This window comes from Lonchura striata, chromosome 3, assembly GCF_050655825.1.
Source record: "Lonchura striata isolate lonStrDom1 chromosome 3, ASM5065582v1, whole genome shotgun sequence".
Classification (NCBI taxonomy): Eukaryota; Metazoa; Chordata; class Aves; order Passeriformes; family Estrildidae; genus Lonchura; species Lonchura striata.
In genome coordinates, this window is record NC_140705.1 from 32,593,046 (window position 1) to 32,610,340 (window position 17,295).

Here is a 17,295-nt window from a genome sequence, read left to right on the forward strand (position 1 = left end):
GGGGGCGGCACAAGCCCCTCTCAGCCTCTCCCAGGCGCACGGTGGCAGCGGGCAGCCCCGGGCGCCGGGGCACGGCAGCTGGGGCGGGCAGGCTGCCGCACGCCTCCGATTCCCCAGCGGCTGGGGCGGGCAGACTCTTTCCTGGCTCCCTCCGGGCTCCGTGCTACGGCTGTCCCCGCCCGGGGAGGACTACAGCGCCCGTCGGTCCCTGCGCGCCGCCCGCACACGCCCGCCTCTGCCGCTATCGCTGCTCCTGCCAGCCGGGAGCCGGACCGGCTCTCCCGAGACAGAGGGGCTGCGGGGGCGGGCAGGGCAGGGCAGGGCAGGGCAGGGGTGCTGCGGGCGCTGGCCACGCTCGGGGGCGGCGGCGAGGTGGAGCCGGGCGGCCGCGGCCCCGGCCCCGGCCCCGTCCCGTGCGGGGGAGCGGCTCCTCGCAGCCTCGCTGCCCCGTCCCGACCGCTCCTGTCGCCGCGGCTCATGAGGTGAAGATGGTGATCCGCGTCTTCGTCGCCTCCTCCTCGGGCTCGGTGGCGGTGAGTGGGGGCGAGCGGCGGGGAGCAGCCGAAGGAGCGCGGCCGCCGCGGGCAGGGCTCAGCCTGCGGGGCCGGGGACCGCGCGGGACTCGCAGCTCGTCCTCCCCGCGCTGCCCAGCCTGCCCTCGGCTCCAGCCTTGTCCCCGCACGCCGGCACGGACCCGAGCCCGTCCGTGGGCTGCCCTGGGACGCGGGGCTGAATTTGCGCTGTTGCGTGTGCGATGGGGGCGGAAAAGACAACTCTCCTCCGCAAGGCTGCCGAAGCTTAACTAGTTCGTAAATTACCTTTGGCAAAGCAAGCAACACGAAACCTTTGTAGGGGACAAATCTTGGGTGTATTTAAGGGTCTTAGAGGTCGTCAAGTGGGGCTAAACTTTCCCTGTTGGGAGGCGACCAGCGCCGCGGTGCAGGGGAGCCGAGCCCGGGCAGGTGCGGTGCCTCGGTGCCTGCCACCCACGGCAGGGTGGACAGATAAATACAAGGAGAGACTAGGGACAGGCTTCAGGCCACCAGCACCCCTCTGCATTAAGAAACACTCTGGAATACGTACAGCTCTTCTCAAACTCGCTTTTGAAGGGCATCACTGCATTCTCTGTTTAATTGAAGCTTTTACATCATTCTTTTGTTTAATTAATTATGCGTGTGACCTGTGAATTTCCATATTTTCATATAAAGTGACAGCTTTCTGTTAGGGAAATCTGAGCATAAACATCCTACTGAATCCATTATTTAATGAGATACATCAAAAGGATTTAGATATAATTGATATTCTTTATGCTTCAGCAGTGAGTGCAGCGGCACTTTCTGTGTTGCAGAAGGACGTAGCACATTCCTGTCTGAAGGTTTATTGTGTATTCAGTTCCTTCAGCCTTTTACTGTGTGGATCTAGTGTTCAGTTCAGTAACATCATGACAGGTATGTGTTCTGATGTGTTTTGGCATGAAGTGTTCAAAGTGCTTAGTGGCTGTGTTACAGCTAATAAAAACTAATTATCCATTTCAGTAGCCAACTGAGTAAACACAGCATCTTCAGAACTCTGTAATTCATGTCCATCAAGGATCCATAAGAGAAACATCATCTTCCCTGCATGGGTAGTTGGTTCATGCTGTGGTAGTGTAGCCTTGCTGGTTTTAGTTTCTGTTTCATGCTCCATGGGCTGAACAATATACATAGTTTTGTATTTTGTTTTTATTGGAGGGGTAGAAAAGGGCCATATAGTTCACTTGCTCCCTTGTCCAGTCTGCAAAGAGGATTTTGATTCTGCTTTCTCCTTACCCTGTCTGCCTGCAAGGTACATATGCAGTTAGCAGAGCAATATAATCATCATAACTATCTATTAACCCAGAAAACTGAATTTGAGTCAATTGACAAGCAATTTGAATTGCACATCAGTTCTCTTGTTGACTTTTTTTTCTTGGTTGGACAACAAGAAGATGACAGAATATAGGTAACAGTTTGCATACTGGTGATAGTCAACTTTCTTCTTCATCTAGTCAGTAGTACATCTGAATGCAGCCTAGCCAGAACATAACAGATGATCCAGTGATTGAAGGTACTGTTATAAAGGGCCAGAGCTCTGACATCTCTTTTCTGTCAGGTTTTTTTTTCATCTGTATTATCGCAGCATTTAAGAACTTTAATTATGGACTAGGTTCCTGCTGTTCTCAGTGTTGCATCACAGAGGCTTTCCATTTTTTCTGTAGGCTTTGCAGGAGGTGTCCTTATATCCAGGTTAAGGATGGAGAAAAATGACAAAGAAAACACTATTATTAGCTAGTTATGTGGGAATCTGCATCTGGATAGGAAGATGTTTACTGTATTTCATGTCTTTAAACAGTTTTAAGGGAAGCTTTAAACTTATTATCATCTTTCTAGAACTAAACATTAGTGGAAGGAAAGAAAAAAGTATTTGAGTCATACAATTGTCATCTCATCCAGCCTTCAGCACTACATCAGCTATTTTTGGGGATCCTGTGCAATTCACAAGACAGAATTATTTCCCCATCGAGAAAAAATGAGTACCCCATATAGATCCTACTCTGTCTCCTACTAAAAATGGTGTCAGAATCCATGGTTTAATTTCTACCTGTAAGTCAACTTGAGTCAAATTGTAGGCTAACTGCTTATAAGAGTGGGTTAAGAGTGGGTGTTTTTGACCAGAAACTTCTATGTATAATAGTGACAAAAAAAAAAAAAAAAAGCAGTGTCATTGTGATGTAATTATTTTTCTGATCTCTAGAGATATTTTGTTAAATTACTCTTTATCTTAAAATGGAAAGTCCATGTAGTCTCTAGAGTAAACCTTTGTTTTGGCAAATATTATGAGCTAAACGCTTTGTGTATGACTCCTTTTGAAATCTTCAGAATACCCAGGTCAAATGATAGGCATTTGGCTGAAACATTTCCTGAGAAATACACTGATTGTGTACTCAGAAAAGGCTTTCGTTTGTATAAATATAACTTTATCTAGAAACTACTGAAGTATTTATTGATCTCAATACTTGTTATAATTTGTTTTGGGCTAAAGAAGATAGAACTATAATTGTCATGCATAATTCTAAGAGTCTAGTTCATAAAATAATTTGAGGGTCATTCTGAAGAGTGAGAAAAGGAAGTAATTGAAGTGAATGAGAAGGAACCAAGAATAATGAGAATTATCCCTTAATTTGGTTTTAGAGTTCTCCCTGCAGCATGTTCTAAATACCTGAAAGTTCTTAGACCCCTGAGAGGTTAATTCTTGTAACTGCTTTTTGTTTGTTTAATAAAACTTGTGACTGTAGATGCTTCATGAGCTTAAAATAACTCACAGATCCCAAAAGGTAGCTGTTGCTGGAGTGGAAAGATTGATCTTCAGTGTTTAGTGAAGCTGGACAGCAGCTTTAGCCTGTAGGGACGCTGTCGAGAAGTTTCTGAGACCTTCTTGTGGGAAGGGAGGAGGAAGCATTGTGCGTGCGGGTACATTTCTAAATCACCTCGTGGTGTTTTAAGCATGCATTAGGCAGATTCAATCGAGTCGCAATGTGAAGCCTCTAAGTAGGCAGACAGGCATGTTTCTACAAGCCTTACTGTCTCCTGCTCTTTCTGACCTGAATTTCTACTTGTGTCGGTAAGCTGTGTCTCAAATTCCAAGCGCTTCTTTGTAGGGCTGGGGAGGCAGGCTTTGCTACTCCTCCCTGATAAGGACAAATCAATGTTCTTTTGTGTCTAAGAGAAGGATTACTTTAAAAGTAGCCTTTACTTTTCTCCCTCAGCAGTGCTTGACTGTTCTCAGGAAATAGTTTATGTCCATGTTTTTCACCAAATCATTCCCAGATGACTGTCATTTTATCTGTTTCACTTTCTCCAGTCTATCAATGAAAATTTACTCTTGTGCTACTGTACTACATACATAATACATGATAGTTAAATGGTTTTCAGTGTTTTAAAGCAGCTTTACCTTTGTCAGGAAGCTGGTAGTATGAGCTAAGTAACTTTAACTTTGGAATTCCTGCAGTTATCTAGAAATGCCAAACCAAAGACTTCAGTCTTGCAGTTAGAGGGCTGAAGATCAGGTAAGGGAAATATCACTGAAGAGCTGTTAAATAATGGAGAACCTTCAAACAACTGCCTCACTTGTACTTTCTCCTTTGTGGAATTAATTTATTGAAGCTTCATCTATTGAGCTGAACAATAATATAGGGAAATTAATGAAATTGTGGCACAGCAGGTACAATCTATTTTGACCAGTGAGATATATGAAACAATTTTCCATTGAAATTTTTGTATGTTCACAAGATGAGGAAAAACAGGTTACTGAAATTAATTTCTTTTATTTCACAAAGATAAGTGCTGCTCAGCCACATTCTTCAGGAAAAGATATTTGGGAGGACAGGAGAGTTTGGGAAGGAACAGCAACGACCTGAAAAGAATAGACTTTTTAAAGTGACCAAAACTTGGACTTTGACTCTTGTGACTCAAGAGGATTATGGGTTTTTTACTAGGAAGCTTGATAAAATAGGTGCAGTTATAGCTACATTGTTTCTATAGCAAATATTGGCTTTATGAGCCTAAAGCTCTCTTTTGATTAAGCGTATTATAGAGGTCAAATGAGTTGGATTTTTTTTTTCCTGGAATGACTTTAAATCACATTATAAAACCTTGGAATGTCAGAATAATTATAGTCATGTTTGTTTGGTTCACTTGTTGTTGGGTAATATAATGGAGATGAATTCAGTGCTAGCATTCTTAAGGCTAAGCTGGTTTCCAATGGATGATGAATTTCAACTCCACCCTTGTTTGTAAAAAGTAACTCAACATTTCTCACAGCATTTATCAGAAAGATTGTGTTTCTTGTTGGAGTCGTGGAATAAGTTAATTTAGAATATGTCACTTATAGAATATCCACCATCTTAAGTTTTTTTTTGTTTTTGTTTGCCTCCCCAAAAGCACAACAGTCAAAACTGAAAGTGATTTGGTTGAGTGATGTAAGTGCCTTTTGAGAAAACAGTATTAGTTATGGTGGTCGTTTGGAGGGATTTATAACTTGTTCCATGTGATTTATGCAAGTTCAACTAAAAAATTAATGAGCTTTGTAAACTTTAGATATTATAATGATTTTTTAATACTTGAATTTTGTAAAATCAGAGCAGCAGGTAAGCTGGCTTTTCAGAAATGAGACAATAATCTTTACAGTTGGACGTGATCCTGAAATATTTACCTGGGAAGTAGCAGTATTTTAAGTGCTTAGCCATAGTATTGTCTACATCTGTCAGCATGCTGAGGATACACCTCTTGGATTGAATTCTCAAAGCCTGATTTATGAATCTCACATGAACATCATACTGTGACATTTCACCTGTTCAGGATGGTGGTGCTTTTGGCTGTGCACCTACAGATCACTGCTGTAACCACAGCAGTGATACTGGAAGAAAAAAGCTGGATCCTTGCTCAGTTGATGGACACATCATGTATCCAATCTTGGACATTAGCAATTATAATAGGTGCATAGCAGAGATGTGGGGACTTTCTGGTTCTAGTCCCTTGACTTCATTCTTCCTCAAGTTTCTTACTATCAGGTCAGGTGACTCATATTCATTTTTGCTGGCTTTTGTCAGTCCTATTTTTCAGGGTTGTGGCAGAGAGAGCCCGAGAGCCTCACTCATGACTATGAATTCTGTGAGGCAGGGAGGTCAGTGTTGAAGGCTTTAGCTGGTTTTCATCTACAGGACTCACTGTCTGCATCTGGGTTTCAGGTCTGTATTCGAAGTAAGTCTAAACTCTAGTTCCATTCTCCTGCCTTGTGATGGAGAGAACTGTGAGCCTGTGAACAGCAGTTCAGATCACTTAAGGATTGTGTTCAGGAGGGAGCTGAATGTGAACCCTAGTCATAAGGATGTGGGTTGAATTTATGTATGGTATTTAGTACCTAACTGTCGCACCATTCCTGTATGCTCTAGTGCTTTTCAAATATTTACACTTCTTCTTGGCAGGTAGATCATGTCAGAAATAATGCTACTTTAAAGAACACGCTTTGGACTGCACAGTGTCATGCGCAGAAAGTTTCTTACCGACCTTTGATTACAATCAGCTGTAATAAAACTTCAAATGAGATATTGGTCTGACTGAGGTCGGGAAGATTTTTCCCCTTTGTTTTTCTATAGAGTCCAAGTTCCCAAATGGACATACTTCACTGATGGTGACCTGTTTCTCCTTAATCTTCCACCCATATTGTTAAAGTCTAGAAATTCTTTTTCCTAACTCTGGTCATAGTGCCAATGATTGCTGGATGTTGCGTATAACTGAATTTGATTATATAATAAATGAAAAAGACTACTGAAGTAAAAGCTGACTTGCATGCAATTTATTATTACAAATTACTTAGGAATGTTCAGAAATTTTGACTTGTGGAAAAAGAGCACTTAAGGAAGTTCTTCATTGTATAGTGTCAGTATCACTTTTATGTTTATGAATCTGAAGATAGAAAATTGTCACTGAGCTGGTAATCCAGAGTGCATCTCTTTGCTAATTAGTACTCTAAGGGCAACAGCTTCCTCATCTGCAGCCTCAAGTGTTGCCCCCTAGGGGAGTCTGTCCAAAAAGGAAATGCTGCCCTCTTTGTTTTCCTTACAGTGTGGAAGCTTGCTAAGAAGGATAATGAACACAGAACAGAGTACTCCACGGAATCTATTCCTAGCTGAAATCTACTATATCCAGAAAAGCATGACCATGTTCAAGTATGTCAATGTTTTTTAACAGCTTAATTTTTAATAAGTTTTACAGAAGATAGTTAACATTTCACAAGTCCATTAAGTTAGTGAATTTTCTTCCTTGGCAAGGTGAGGGTAAATGTAGAGGCAGTGGTAGTGTTTCTTACCTGTGACTGTCCATGAAATTGGTCTGCAGATAGCTGCCAAAGCTCAGAAGAGCTTCTGAATTCCTCAGTAGCTGAGACATTGTTTCCATAATCTTCTCTCCTGGGGTTGGATGTTGTTTAGTTGGCACCCGTTGGATGGGCAGATGGACTCAATTCAGAGACCTAAGTCACTGTTATTTATAATTTCTAAAAACATCAGATATCAGTGTGTCTCATGTAGATGAGCAAAGGGTGACCTGATCTTTCATGGAATGACTCAAAGTTGTTGGTGACTGAGCAGAAGCAATGACTGAGATACAAATATTGTACAGGCAATTAATTTAACATAGCTTGTCTTATTGCAAGAGAACATGGACACAAAACTTCCTTTCTTGTCTTATGTGGGCTGTAGACCTCCATCTATGAAGTATTTTGGAGTGAAATCTTTTAATTCTTCTGTTCAGAACTGTGGCAGTCTTCCCACTCAGGTGTGCTACTATACTGTAAGATATCTATTAACATTCTGAAAGGGCTGAGTCTAAAGCAAGTGGGTATCCTCTTTCTGTGGTCATAAGAGCTACAGTCATGAGGAACCTACTCAAACCAAGTTATTTCTATCTCATTAGTGGGGGAAGGGAAAATCAATTTGATTTACATCAGTAAACAGGCATATTTAGTCTAAATTTAATGTTGTACTTCACTGTAATTGAATTTGGTACAAAGAAAGGGGAGTAACTGTCTTACTAGCTGATTTCTGAAGGGAAGTTCTTAGGACATGTAGGTTGTTCAGGGAGTTAAGTGAATCATAAGTGACAGTATGCCCTTCTGTTGCTGCCCATCTGCCTTGGGTAGGACAAACCTTTCTTCACAGTTAAGAGTTCCAGGATTTGTTATTGTTGATTTTGCTGTTCTATCCCTGGATAACTAATACTCATCATTCCTACTAAGACAAAAAGTGAAAACACAAGGTGTTTTTCATTTTGCTGCAAGGAACAAACTTGCAGAAGTTAATACCTGGGAGTGACATTTGCATATGTATCAACTTGCATTTTGTGTGAATATGCATAGGTAGGTATGTACTTTTGCATGCACACATATATATGGAGAGATACAAATATCCATATATAAATATGTGGATATGGATATATATATGTTTATGTATACACAGTAAAAATAAACCACTGATTTTAACATTCCCGGGAGAGAAATAATGTCCCGATGCCTTTAGGATGCTCAAGATATGTCAGCTTCTGTCGGGGCCATGTCAAAAATGCCTGCTCCTTTATTACAGCTGTGGATGTCTATCTTCAGTGTAAGCTAGACAGCAGAAATCATGGTGTTTGCTCACCTATCTCTGTTATTCTTTGTTATTCCATGTGTCTGGTCTGTGCTTGAGAGCTTTATTTATGTACCTTACTTCAGCTAATGAGTTGTTTGCAGAATATCGGAATATTTATACCAACATAAGATACACACCATTGTCATTGTGCTGGCTAATGGAGACATACAGTGGAATAAAATAGTTCCTTTCCTGCCTAGGAGAAACGTAATATTGGTAAACAGTGTTGCAAAGATTTTTTATCTGACAGATCTGACAGGGATGGCAGGGGCATTGGAAGACTTTAGTGATGATAACTTCAAGGTTGCTCTTCTCTCTGTTTCAGAGCTCTTGGGCTGAACACCTCCTGTGTTCTGGCCTCCTCCAGAACATTTGAGCATTTGCCTTTGTGGGTGCTGATGTGGCCAAGTGAGACGTTGGCCCATGGGATTGTTTTGTTGCAAACTCTGCCAGCGGGGCAGCAGGGTTATCTTCAGAGGGTTTTTTGTTTTGTTTTGTTTTGGGTTTTTTTTTTTTGTTTGTTTGTTTGTTGTTTTTTTTTTTTTTTTGTGAGAAGAGGCCTGAAACCATGAACCTGTACTTCATATTAAATTCAAATCAAAATGATTGGGTATGTTCCTTTCACACATGCTAATATGCTTTCCCATTGGCTTTTTTTATGCTGTTACAAAAGGGCAGAATATCCTTGACCTTCATAGGTTGGGAGATACAGCCTGTTGTGATTCTTGTCACCAGTCTGTGTAGCACAGGTCCTCTGAATTCACTGGATAGGTCCCACTTGAAGCAAAAGAAAGTTACTCAGAAAAAAATTCTTCAGATTTTAACAATGGAAATTCTGTTTAGACTTTCACAAATTTGTTTTGTTTCCTGGTGTTTCTTTATGCTGCAGAGGATGATGTTGGGTATTATTAGTGCTATTAAAACATTTATGCATGATTATTTGGAACAATTTAGTAGTAACATTACAAATCAATTAAAGACTGGTTTCTTAATCTGTGTTTTTCAAAGAAAATCAAGTGAATTTTTGTGTGACTTCATTTGAAAGGAAGCTTCCTTTGATCTGATGAACAATAGCGCATCAGCAACTGAAACCTGTCATTAAATTGCTGCAGGGCTAGTGAAATTATCATCCCTGTCAAATCTAAAGAAATGCAATTCAAGTATGCTTTAAACCTTTGATCTGGATCTGCATCTCCTAAGGTCAGATAGTCTTTCTGAAACGTATCTAATTGAGTGATCTGATAGGTTTATGTAGAAACAGAGACAGGAGTGGCATTTGAAGGATGCCTACCACCACATTCTACAGTAGGAACCAACTAGGAAGCTAAAATTAGTTAGAAAAGACATACAGAACTAGTCTTTGATCAAAGAAGACAGCTGGTATGAAGGCCCTGATGTGCAAACAGTCCCTTCCTGCTCATTCAAACTGGTTTGCCTGCAGCAAGGTCTGTTTTCTAGTAAAGGTTCTCAGCATCAGGCCCACCAGCTTACTCAGGGAAGTTTGGAAGTCACTGGGTTTATGCAGCGTGCTGTTCAGCAATACCTTTGGCTACGTGGAGGTGACTCCTCTTGACCTTACAGGAGATGTGTCTGCAGTTTTATGGGATAATAATCAGATGGCTGCTGTGTTTGGGGATGCACCTTGTCACTAAGAAATGGGTCTTCAGAAATAGAACAGAGCTGCAAAAACACACAAGCTACACAGATACAGTTGCATTTGTTGAAAGAGAAATAATGTTGACATTTATTAATAAGGTTAGAAACCTTGTTCTGCTCAGTTGAGTCAAAGATAATTTTGTTACTGATCTGAATAATAGCAGTGGCAGTCAGCCCCGGTTTAGAAAAATCCATCCTCCTAGACTTACAAAAACATGAGAAAATGTTGCAGTAATATAGTCCAATTTTATCTGAAATATGACATTTGTCTTGAGCCATAATGCATTTTTCAGTTGCAGTTTCATGTAGTGCTGGGAAAACCTGTAAATATCTGCAAAAACGTAGCAGAACAAAATCTGATGACTTGCACTGCTGTTACTGCTGTTATTTCAAAGTACATTGTCAGGGGTGTGTATATCTTTGGTTGGCAGAATGACACATCTGTGCTGTGTGGATAGTAACTGTCAGGAGAAACTAGTGAAAGCATTGACAACTTTTTTTCACAAACTTGTGTTTGAAATTCTTGGGAACATGTTGGATTCATAGTATCTCTGCTCCTTTAAGGTGAATGAATACATTTCTTAAGGAAAGGCTAGATGTTTTTTCCAAGTGGTCAAGGGGACTTATCATTCCCCCAAATTCATGGAGGATTAGTACCTGTGAGAGAATAATATGGCTATGACCATTTGTTTATGTAGGAGCAGGATTCTGCATTAAGCCCAGCATGTCACTGCTGTGCTAGGCAGTACTGTTACTCTCAAGCTTGCCTTGATGTGCCTTCGACCCTCTGCCTTGCTGTCAGGAGACTGCTGCATGTAGCATCTTATGGATCCACATTCTGCATCCACTGGCTCTGGTCTCAGAAGTAGCTGGAGCTGCAGTTGGGTGTACCTGGTGTTGGGCTAAGGGCCCTGAGTGACAAAACCTAGAGGGTGCAGCTCATGGCTATGGCAGGAGATGGCCAGAAGAACTTGTATCTTGAGCTGACAGAACTAAGACCCCACCCAGATGAAACAAGGCTAATTGCTTGTTGCATCTCCTGGTAACACACTGCTAGGTGTTTTTATCCGCTCTGGTAGATAGATATTCCTATGCCACTGGGCTTTGCTGCTTAAAGCTAATGAGAAGGAAGAAACATGACCTACTTTTTTTAGTGCTGAAAATTTTCTTTTATATCTCATTTGCAATTAATACAGAAAATACTGCTGGGAATGCTTTATTCATTGTGACAAAACAATGTGACTGATAAACACAGAGAACTAGTTCAAACACTTTCTGTGTTGTGCTGACTCACCTCATCACAAGAAAAAATAATTCTTTGTTTTCATCTTAAAAGTTCAGGTGGTAAACATGTTACATAATAGGAAACGTGTGTGAATCTCTTGTTAGGGGGATTTTTTGTTTTTAAACTTTTCTTTTTCTTCACAGAATTTAGAGTAGAATGGAATATTTCAGTTGGAAGTAACCTACAGTAATCATCTAATCCAACTGTTTGACCACATCAGGGCTCACCAGAAGTTAATTAAAGCATGTTATTAATGGCATTGTCTAAATGTGTTTTAAACAGCTGCAAGCTAGGAAGCCTGCTTGTTTGTTTGACTACCTGTGGAGAAAGGCTTCCTTATGACAAGTCTGAACCTCCCCATACAAAGGTATTACCCATCCCACCACTGGATACCAGGGAAAAAAGATCAGCACCTCCCATTCCACTTCCCCTCCTCAGCAAACTGTAGGGAGCCGTGAAATCACCCCTCAGGCTCCCTTTCTCCAGACTAGACAAGCCCAGAGCCCTCAGGTGCTCCTTACAGGACTTTCCTTCCAGCCCCACCACCAGCTTTGCTCCCTTCCTCTGGATGCAAACACCGGAGCTGTGGAGCCCAGAGCTGCTCATGGTACTCGAGGTGAGGCAGCACCAAGGCTGAATGCAGTGGGATAATCTGGATCAGCTGGTGATGCTGTACCTGGTGAACCCAAGGATGTGGGTTGCCTTCTTGGCTGCTGGGGCACACTGCTGAGTATTAGAGCATTTTCTTACTTTCCAAAACCTGCTTATAAAGCTGCCATCTTTGGTGCTATTTCAGTGAATTTTAATAAATTACCAAATATTTAATGTTTTAGGAAAATAAAGAAACAAAATGGATTAATGATGTTTTACTTCCAAAAATCATTATTCTACCAAGGAAGCTGATGCACACAACAAAGCAACATCTCTAAATCCCTGAAGATTTTTAACTGTAGCAGTTTTGGAGTCACATGTGCAGGATACCAAACTATTCTTCACTCTGCTTACTCTGCAGAACTGTGAGACTGAAAGATCAACTTTCTGTTCATCTATGCAGGACTGAGTTTCCAGTATTTTAGACTTGACTGTTCTCATCTACCTTGCTGAACTGGAACTTTTCTAGGGAGCAAAGGATATTCCTCAGAATCAAATAAGAAGAAATAAACATAAATAAATGTAATATAGCATGGAGATCAGAGAACAATTTGCATTTAGTTAAAAGGTACTGAAAATTAGTTGAAATAATAAGGGCTGCAGTTATCATAGATGTATTTATGTGTATGTATTTATAAAAAGAAGATAGATGTTGCTTGTTGAAAAGGTTTCTTTCATGATGCAAAATACTTGCTATAAATATGCCACTTTGACAAAAGGGAGTAGTACAAAGAGGAGGTAAATGTAGAATACCAAATACGAGATTTAAATTATTCTCTGGCATCTTTGAAAGATTTCTGCTGAAAAAAATGCATGAAAATAACACTTTCTTTTTAACCACTCTCTTGAATTACTAAAACATATGGTAAATTGCAAACGAAACAATCTATCTATTGAAAGAAGTTTGCTGCCAGCTAACATTTGAATTGTTAGCCTTTTGAATCAATAGTCTAGCTCTGCAGGATGGTTCCTTCAGGAAAAGTTCTTGATAGGTGAGGATATATTTTACAAATCCCTGAGATCTTCCAAGCTGGTCAAAGTTTCTCCTGTCTCTTGTGCTAGCCACTAAGATTCTCACTTTGTTAAAAAGGAAAAAAATCCTAACACATAATTCTAATAATTTTGACTTTTTGGCTTACTTTTGGCTGAGACATTTTTAAAATTGGATGAATTTATCGGCAAACTCTGGTAACCTGCCCTCTGTTTTAGTTAGAGGTGAAGAACCATTGAAGAGCCAACACACTTTCTCAGTGTCCTCACAAGAAAATACCTATGACTAGGAAAGCTTCTGTGTCTGTAGCAAAAATGCCATTTCAAGCATGCATTTTGTCAAATACAAATGTTTTCAGGATAGCGTAATTCCACAGATTCTTCTCATGGGTTATAATCTAAACTGGCAGCAGGCTTTGCAGGCTCCCCTAGTAGAACAACCAGCTTTGCATCCTGACCTTTAATCTGGCAGTCACCTGCTGCTTGCCAGGCTGGGCAGGGAATCTTCTGGCTGTGTTACTCAGTCTGCTTGGAGTCCTTTGGCTCTTAGTCTGTCTCACTAATTTGGAGCTGCCTGTACCCTCAGTGGCACTTCCAGGTTCTGGTTCAATTCCTGCTGTGCAGTCTTCAAGTTTCACCTTGTTTTAGTCATATTTTATTTCCACAGCAATGCTGTATATTTTAGTTTCACACTGATGCAACAGAAGAAAATTCACACCATTAATGGGAGGGTAGATCCAACATCAATGGCATTCTTATTCTTTTGATGAGGAAGCAATGAGACAAATTTTGGGGTTTATAGCATCTGTTTTCCTACAGTCCTACACAGAGGCTCCTGTGTAAATGGATTTTCAACGCTGTAAGAACACATTGTTCCTACTGCAAGAAGAAAATTATAGAATCACTTACTTTATCTGTATACATTGCCGGGAAGTCTTGTTTCCCAAAATACAGAAGAATTCAAAAGAACTAGACTTGGGTATGATTTCAGAAGCTTCTTCAGCTACACACATCTCAAAGGCACCCTGTGTAGCACTGTCTCTAGGTGATTTTTCTGTAGAATGTTATCTTTTTCCTTTCTTGGTGTTTCCCTTTTTTTGTTTCTTCCATTTTTGTCTCCTTTTCCCTTTGCTTATTGAAACAATATCTAGCAAACCTGTGAGCAAACTCCTGTCATCTCTTGTTTTTAGCAGTGATAGTTGTATTTATACTTGCTAAAGACCCCTTTGTGTTTCAGAATATTACACTGTTACTTGCACAGAGAGCAATGACTTTAGACGAACTGCCTTAAAAAATAAACTTTTCCCCTCACCTTGTGATGGACATATGTGCACACACAGAAGTAGATTTACATGCATTTATTAGTGTGCAACATCTGGCTAGGAAAATATGAGGCTAGCAGGCATTGGGCATGGAGCAGTTTAACTGTCTTTGTAGCTTTATAGAAAATATTTTCCTTTACTGACTGCTTGTGATTAAGAATCTCTTAAAAACCAAACGTGTCTCAAATTTTAATTGCATTTCTTAAATACTGGGTTCTTTTCAAAGTTACCATACAAACATTGCACAGAGGCAAAGGTGTGCAGAGTCCTTGGCTAAGCTGTATCTCAGCAGCTCCCAGAGACCTGCAGACTCATTTTGCATAAAGCTGAACAGATTGCCCTCCCAGTCTAGTAGCGTTTCATGTTGTGTGTCCTTAATTATGTCTCTGTGTGCAAGCGGAAGGCTGCTGCTAGCGGGAGACCAGGGCAGTGCTGGCTGCTTGTGGCCTCTGTTCACATACTGTTCTGTTCCTCTTGAGGTTGAAAAGTTCTGTGGCTAATGTTTAGGATATTGAAACTTTTTTTTTTTTTTTTTTTTTTTTTTTTTTTTTTGAGGATGAAGCATTCAGGTGCTTTTAGCTATTTGGAGGCCTGTTATGAGAAGACAGTGTTTTCCTTCTGTCAAATGCAATGTGGTATTTGCTGTGGTGGAGAGCTACTCACTTTACTTTTGGAAATAGTTATGCAATGCTTGATTTTTGTTTATTTTTATTTAAACTTTTTTTCTTTGTTAACCTTCTCTTCATCATAGCTTCTCATCATTTTTTCATATGTACATAGCTGAGTTCCATTTTCCTGTGTCAAGAACAATGAATTAATCATATGAACCTTTGTAATGTTGTGTCACAGTGCTGCCATTTCACTGCAATCAAAATTGCCAGGGGTCAGTTATGTTCTTCTTTTTAAAGTCAGGCAAAGAAAAGAGACATTTGGCAGAAAATCTCTGTCACTACAGGTCTCAAATGTAACAGGACCATAAGGATTTGCATTTCAAACTTATGAGTGCATGGGATAGTTTGGGTTTTTTTGCTTCTTTATGGGTGCAGAAACATAGTGGAATCATAAGAAGAGGATGTTTCAACACAGTTTATAATTCTGTTCCTTTACTGTGTTTATGGCTTGTATCAGTTTGTTAGAGCATAGTATCTCCTTATTATCTGTGAGTATATGTTAAGCCACATTTGTGTGAGAAGTGAAGATAAGTAATCCTCTGCAGTAGCAATATTATATCTGCATTTTACACTGCAACAGTCCCTTTGGTTATGTTTGCATAACTTGTCAAGGCAGAGGCTCACATATAATATTTTCAGCTGTGGGAGTGAGTTGAGCTTGTGTTTATGTAACACATGCTGCTTCTGCAGTTCATATTTCAGATACCTGTACCTATAGCCACTGCTGAGCCATTTTCTTAGGATGCAGTTTTGTTCCCGGTATAAACTGGTGAGATTGTGGTACTGACGTTATTGATGCTCCCTCCCTTGTTCCCCTGGTTCCTGCATTATGCTTGTGTGAGGAAAGCTGCAGGAGGTACTTGGCAGGAGGGAGGAACATTGTGTCATCTCAGTGACAGCCAGCAGTGAGATCTGCTGAGTTGTATTATCAGACTGCACCATAAAGGTGCCCCTGCCAAATGCAATACATTCAGTTTTTGGCTGAGTCAGTGGGTGGGTAACGTGGCTGATGCAGTTCTGGAGTGAGGGCAGGTGTGTGGGACGAGTAATCAAATTTTAAAAGAAGGAAGAAAATTAGCAGGACCATATCCATCTTTAGAGGCACAGGTGTGCCAGGCTGTGAAACAAGTATTTGAGATGAACTTAGACATGCATTCAATTTTTGTTTTTTAAATGTCAAGCTTCTAAAATGTGCCTGTGATCTGACAAGCCAACTTAAAAGATAACCTCATAAGGCTTTGTTCTCACTCACCATGTGTGGTCTGAATATTTTTGGGGGGAAGATTTTGTGTTAGAAAGTTGGTTATTTGTCCTTGGGATCTGCCTAGAAGGAGTGGACAGTTCAGACTAGGCTGTCAGTTCCTTCAATTCCAAGAGGATGAGACTGTAAAACAGTCAGTGCTGCACATCTCAGTCACCAGCCAATTCATGGAGGGTACCTGTTGTGATTCCCTCCACTTGCAGGCAGGAGGACAAAAACCCAGGGAGTATCATATCTCCAGAAGGTGGGGGGTAGAGTCTACAGCAGGAAACCAAGCTTCCACATCCACTTTGTGAGAACCAGACACTCAGCAACATTCCTCCTGTTGACACTGTGAAGAAATTTGAAACTGAGAATGGTCTGCTTTTTCCCATTTATATTAACTGGGCTAATGAAAAAAGGCAGAGGAATTCTCTTGAATCATGGCACAGTTCCTATTAGTATTGTGAACTGAGTCATCTTGCATATAGTAGACTAGAAGTAATATTAATTTCTCTTATGTGAGTTAGATAAATCATGGACTACTAAGATTTTTGCAAGATATTAAATATCTTGGTTAAAATAGTATAGAATGATGAGATGCAGCTGACTGTAGTAATTAAGAGACCACATGCTATGTTCCTCTGGTTCAGTAGCTGTCAGTAGGGAAGCCTTTCAAGGGCAGCAGAACTTCTGAAAACAGGTTCAGCAAGCATAGACAGGGCAAAAAAGAAGGAAACTTTTACTTGTTGGAAGTGATGAGAAGCTTCCAGGGAACTTTGGATAGAGGATGTAATCTGATTTTGCTAAACTTCTGCTCCAACTTGGACATGATTTATAGTTGGTAACATCCTCATTTTCTCATTCTGCTACTGAATGAGTAATATGATTTCTCTTGCTGCCAGAGATCAGTGTTCAGCTTAGCTGGGAGATCTGATATTAGTTGTGTAGGAAGCAGAAATCTTAGAACAGAACCCTTTTTATTCTGGGCAAAGATGTAAAAAGTGAGGTGACTGAAGTGAGGTGGATTCTGAACAGAAGCAAGAAAATATTTCAAGTAAAGACAGTCAATTAATTGTGGAAACAAATTGCAAAGGCCAGCTCTCTGTTATTATCAGCTCAGGAATGGAGCTTAGAGTGAAAAAGAAATCTGAAGAAACCCTTTACTCCTTAGAGGAATTAATTCAGGGATGCTGAGAGTCAGAACAGATAATCCCAGTGGTCCTACCTGAACTGGCCTGAGTATGTCTTTGAAATATTTCTCCAAAGCAGTTTGA

The 17,295-nt window shown here is 40.6% G+C and overlaps 1 protein-coding gene across 1 annotated transcript in view; it reads left to right on the plus strand.

The window, feature by feature from the left end:
• The first annotated feature begins 349 nt into the window (after positions 1-349).
• The window catches only part of SH3BGRL2 (SH3 domain binding glutamate rich protein like 2), a 37,946-nt gene continuing 21,000 nt past the window's right edge, over positions 350-17,295 (plus strand). Inside the window, exon 1 of the mRNA XM_077782321.2 lies at positions 350-533. Within this exon, the coding sequence (XP_077638447.1) occupies positions 489-533 (45 nt within the window). The 5' untranslated portion in view covers positions 350-488. The remainder of the gene's footprint in view (positions 534-17,295) is intronic.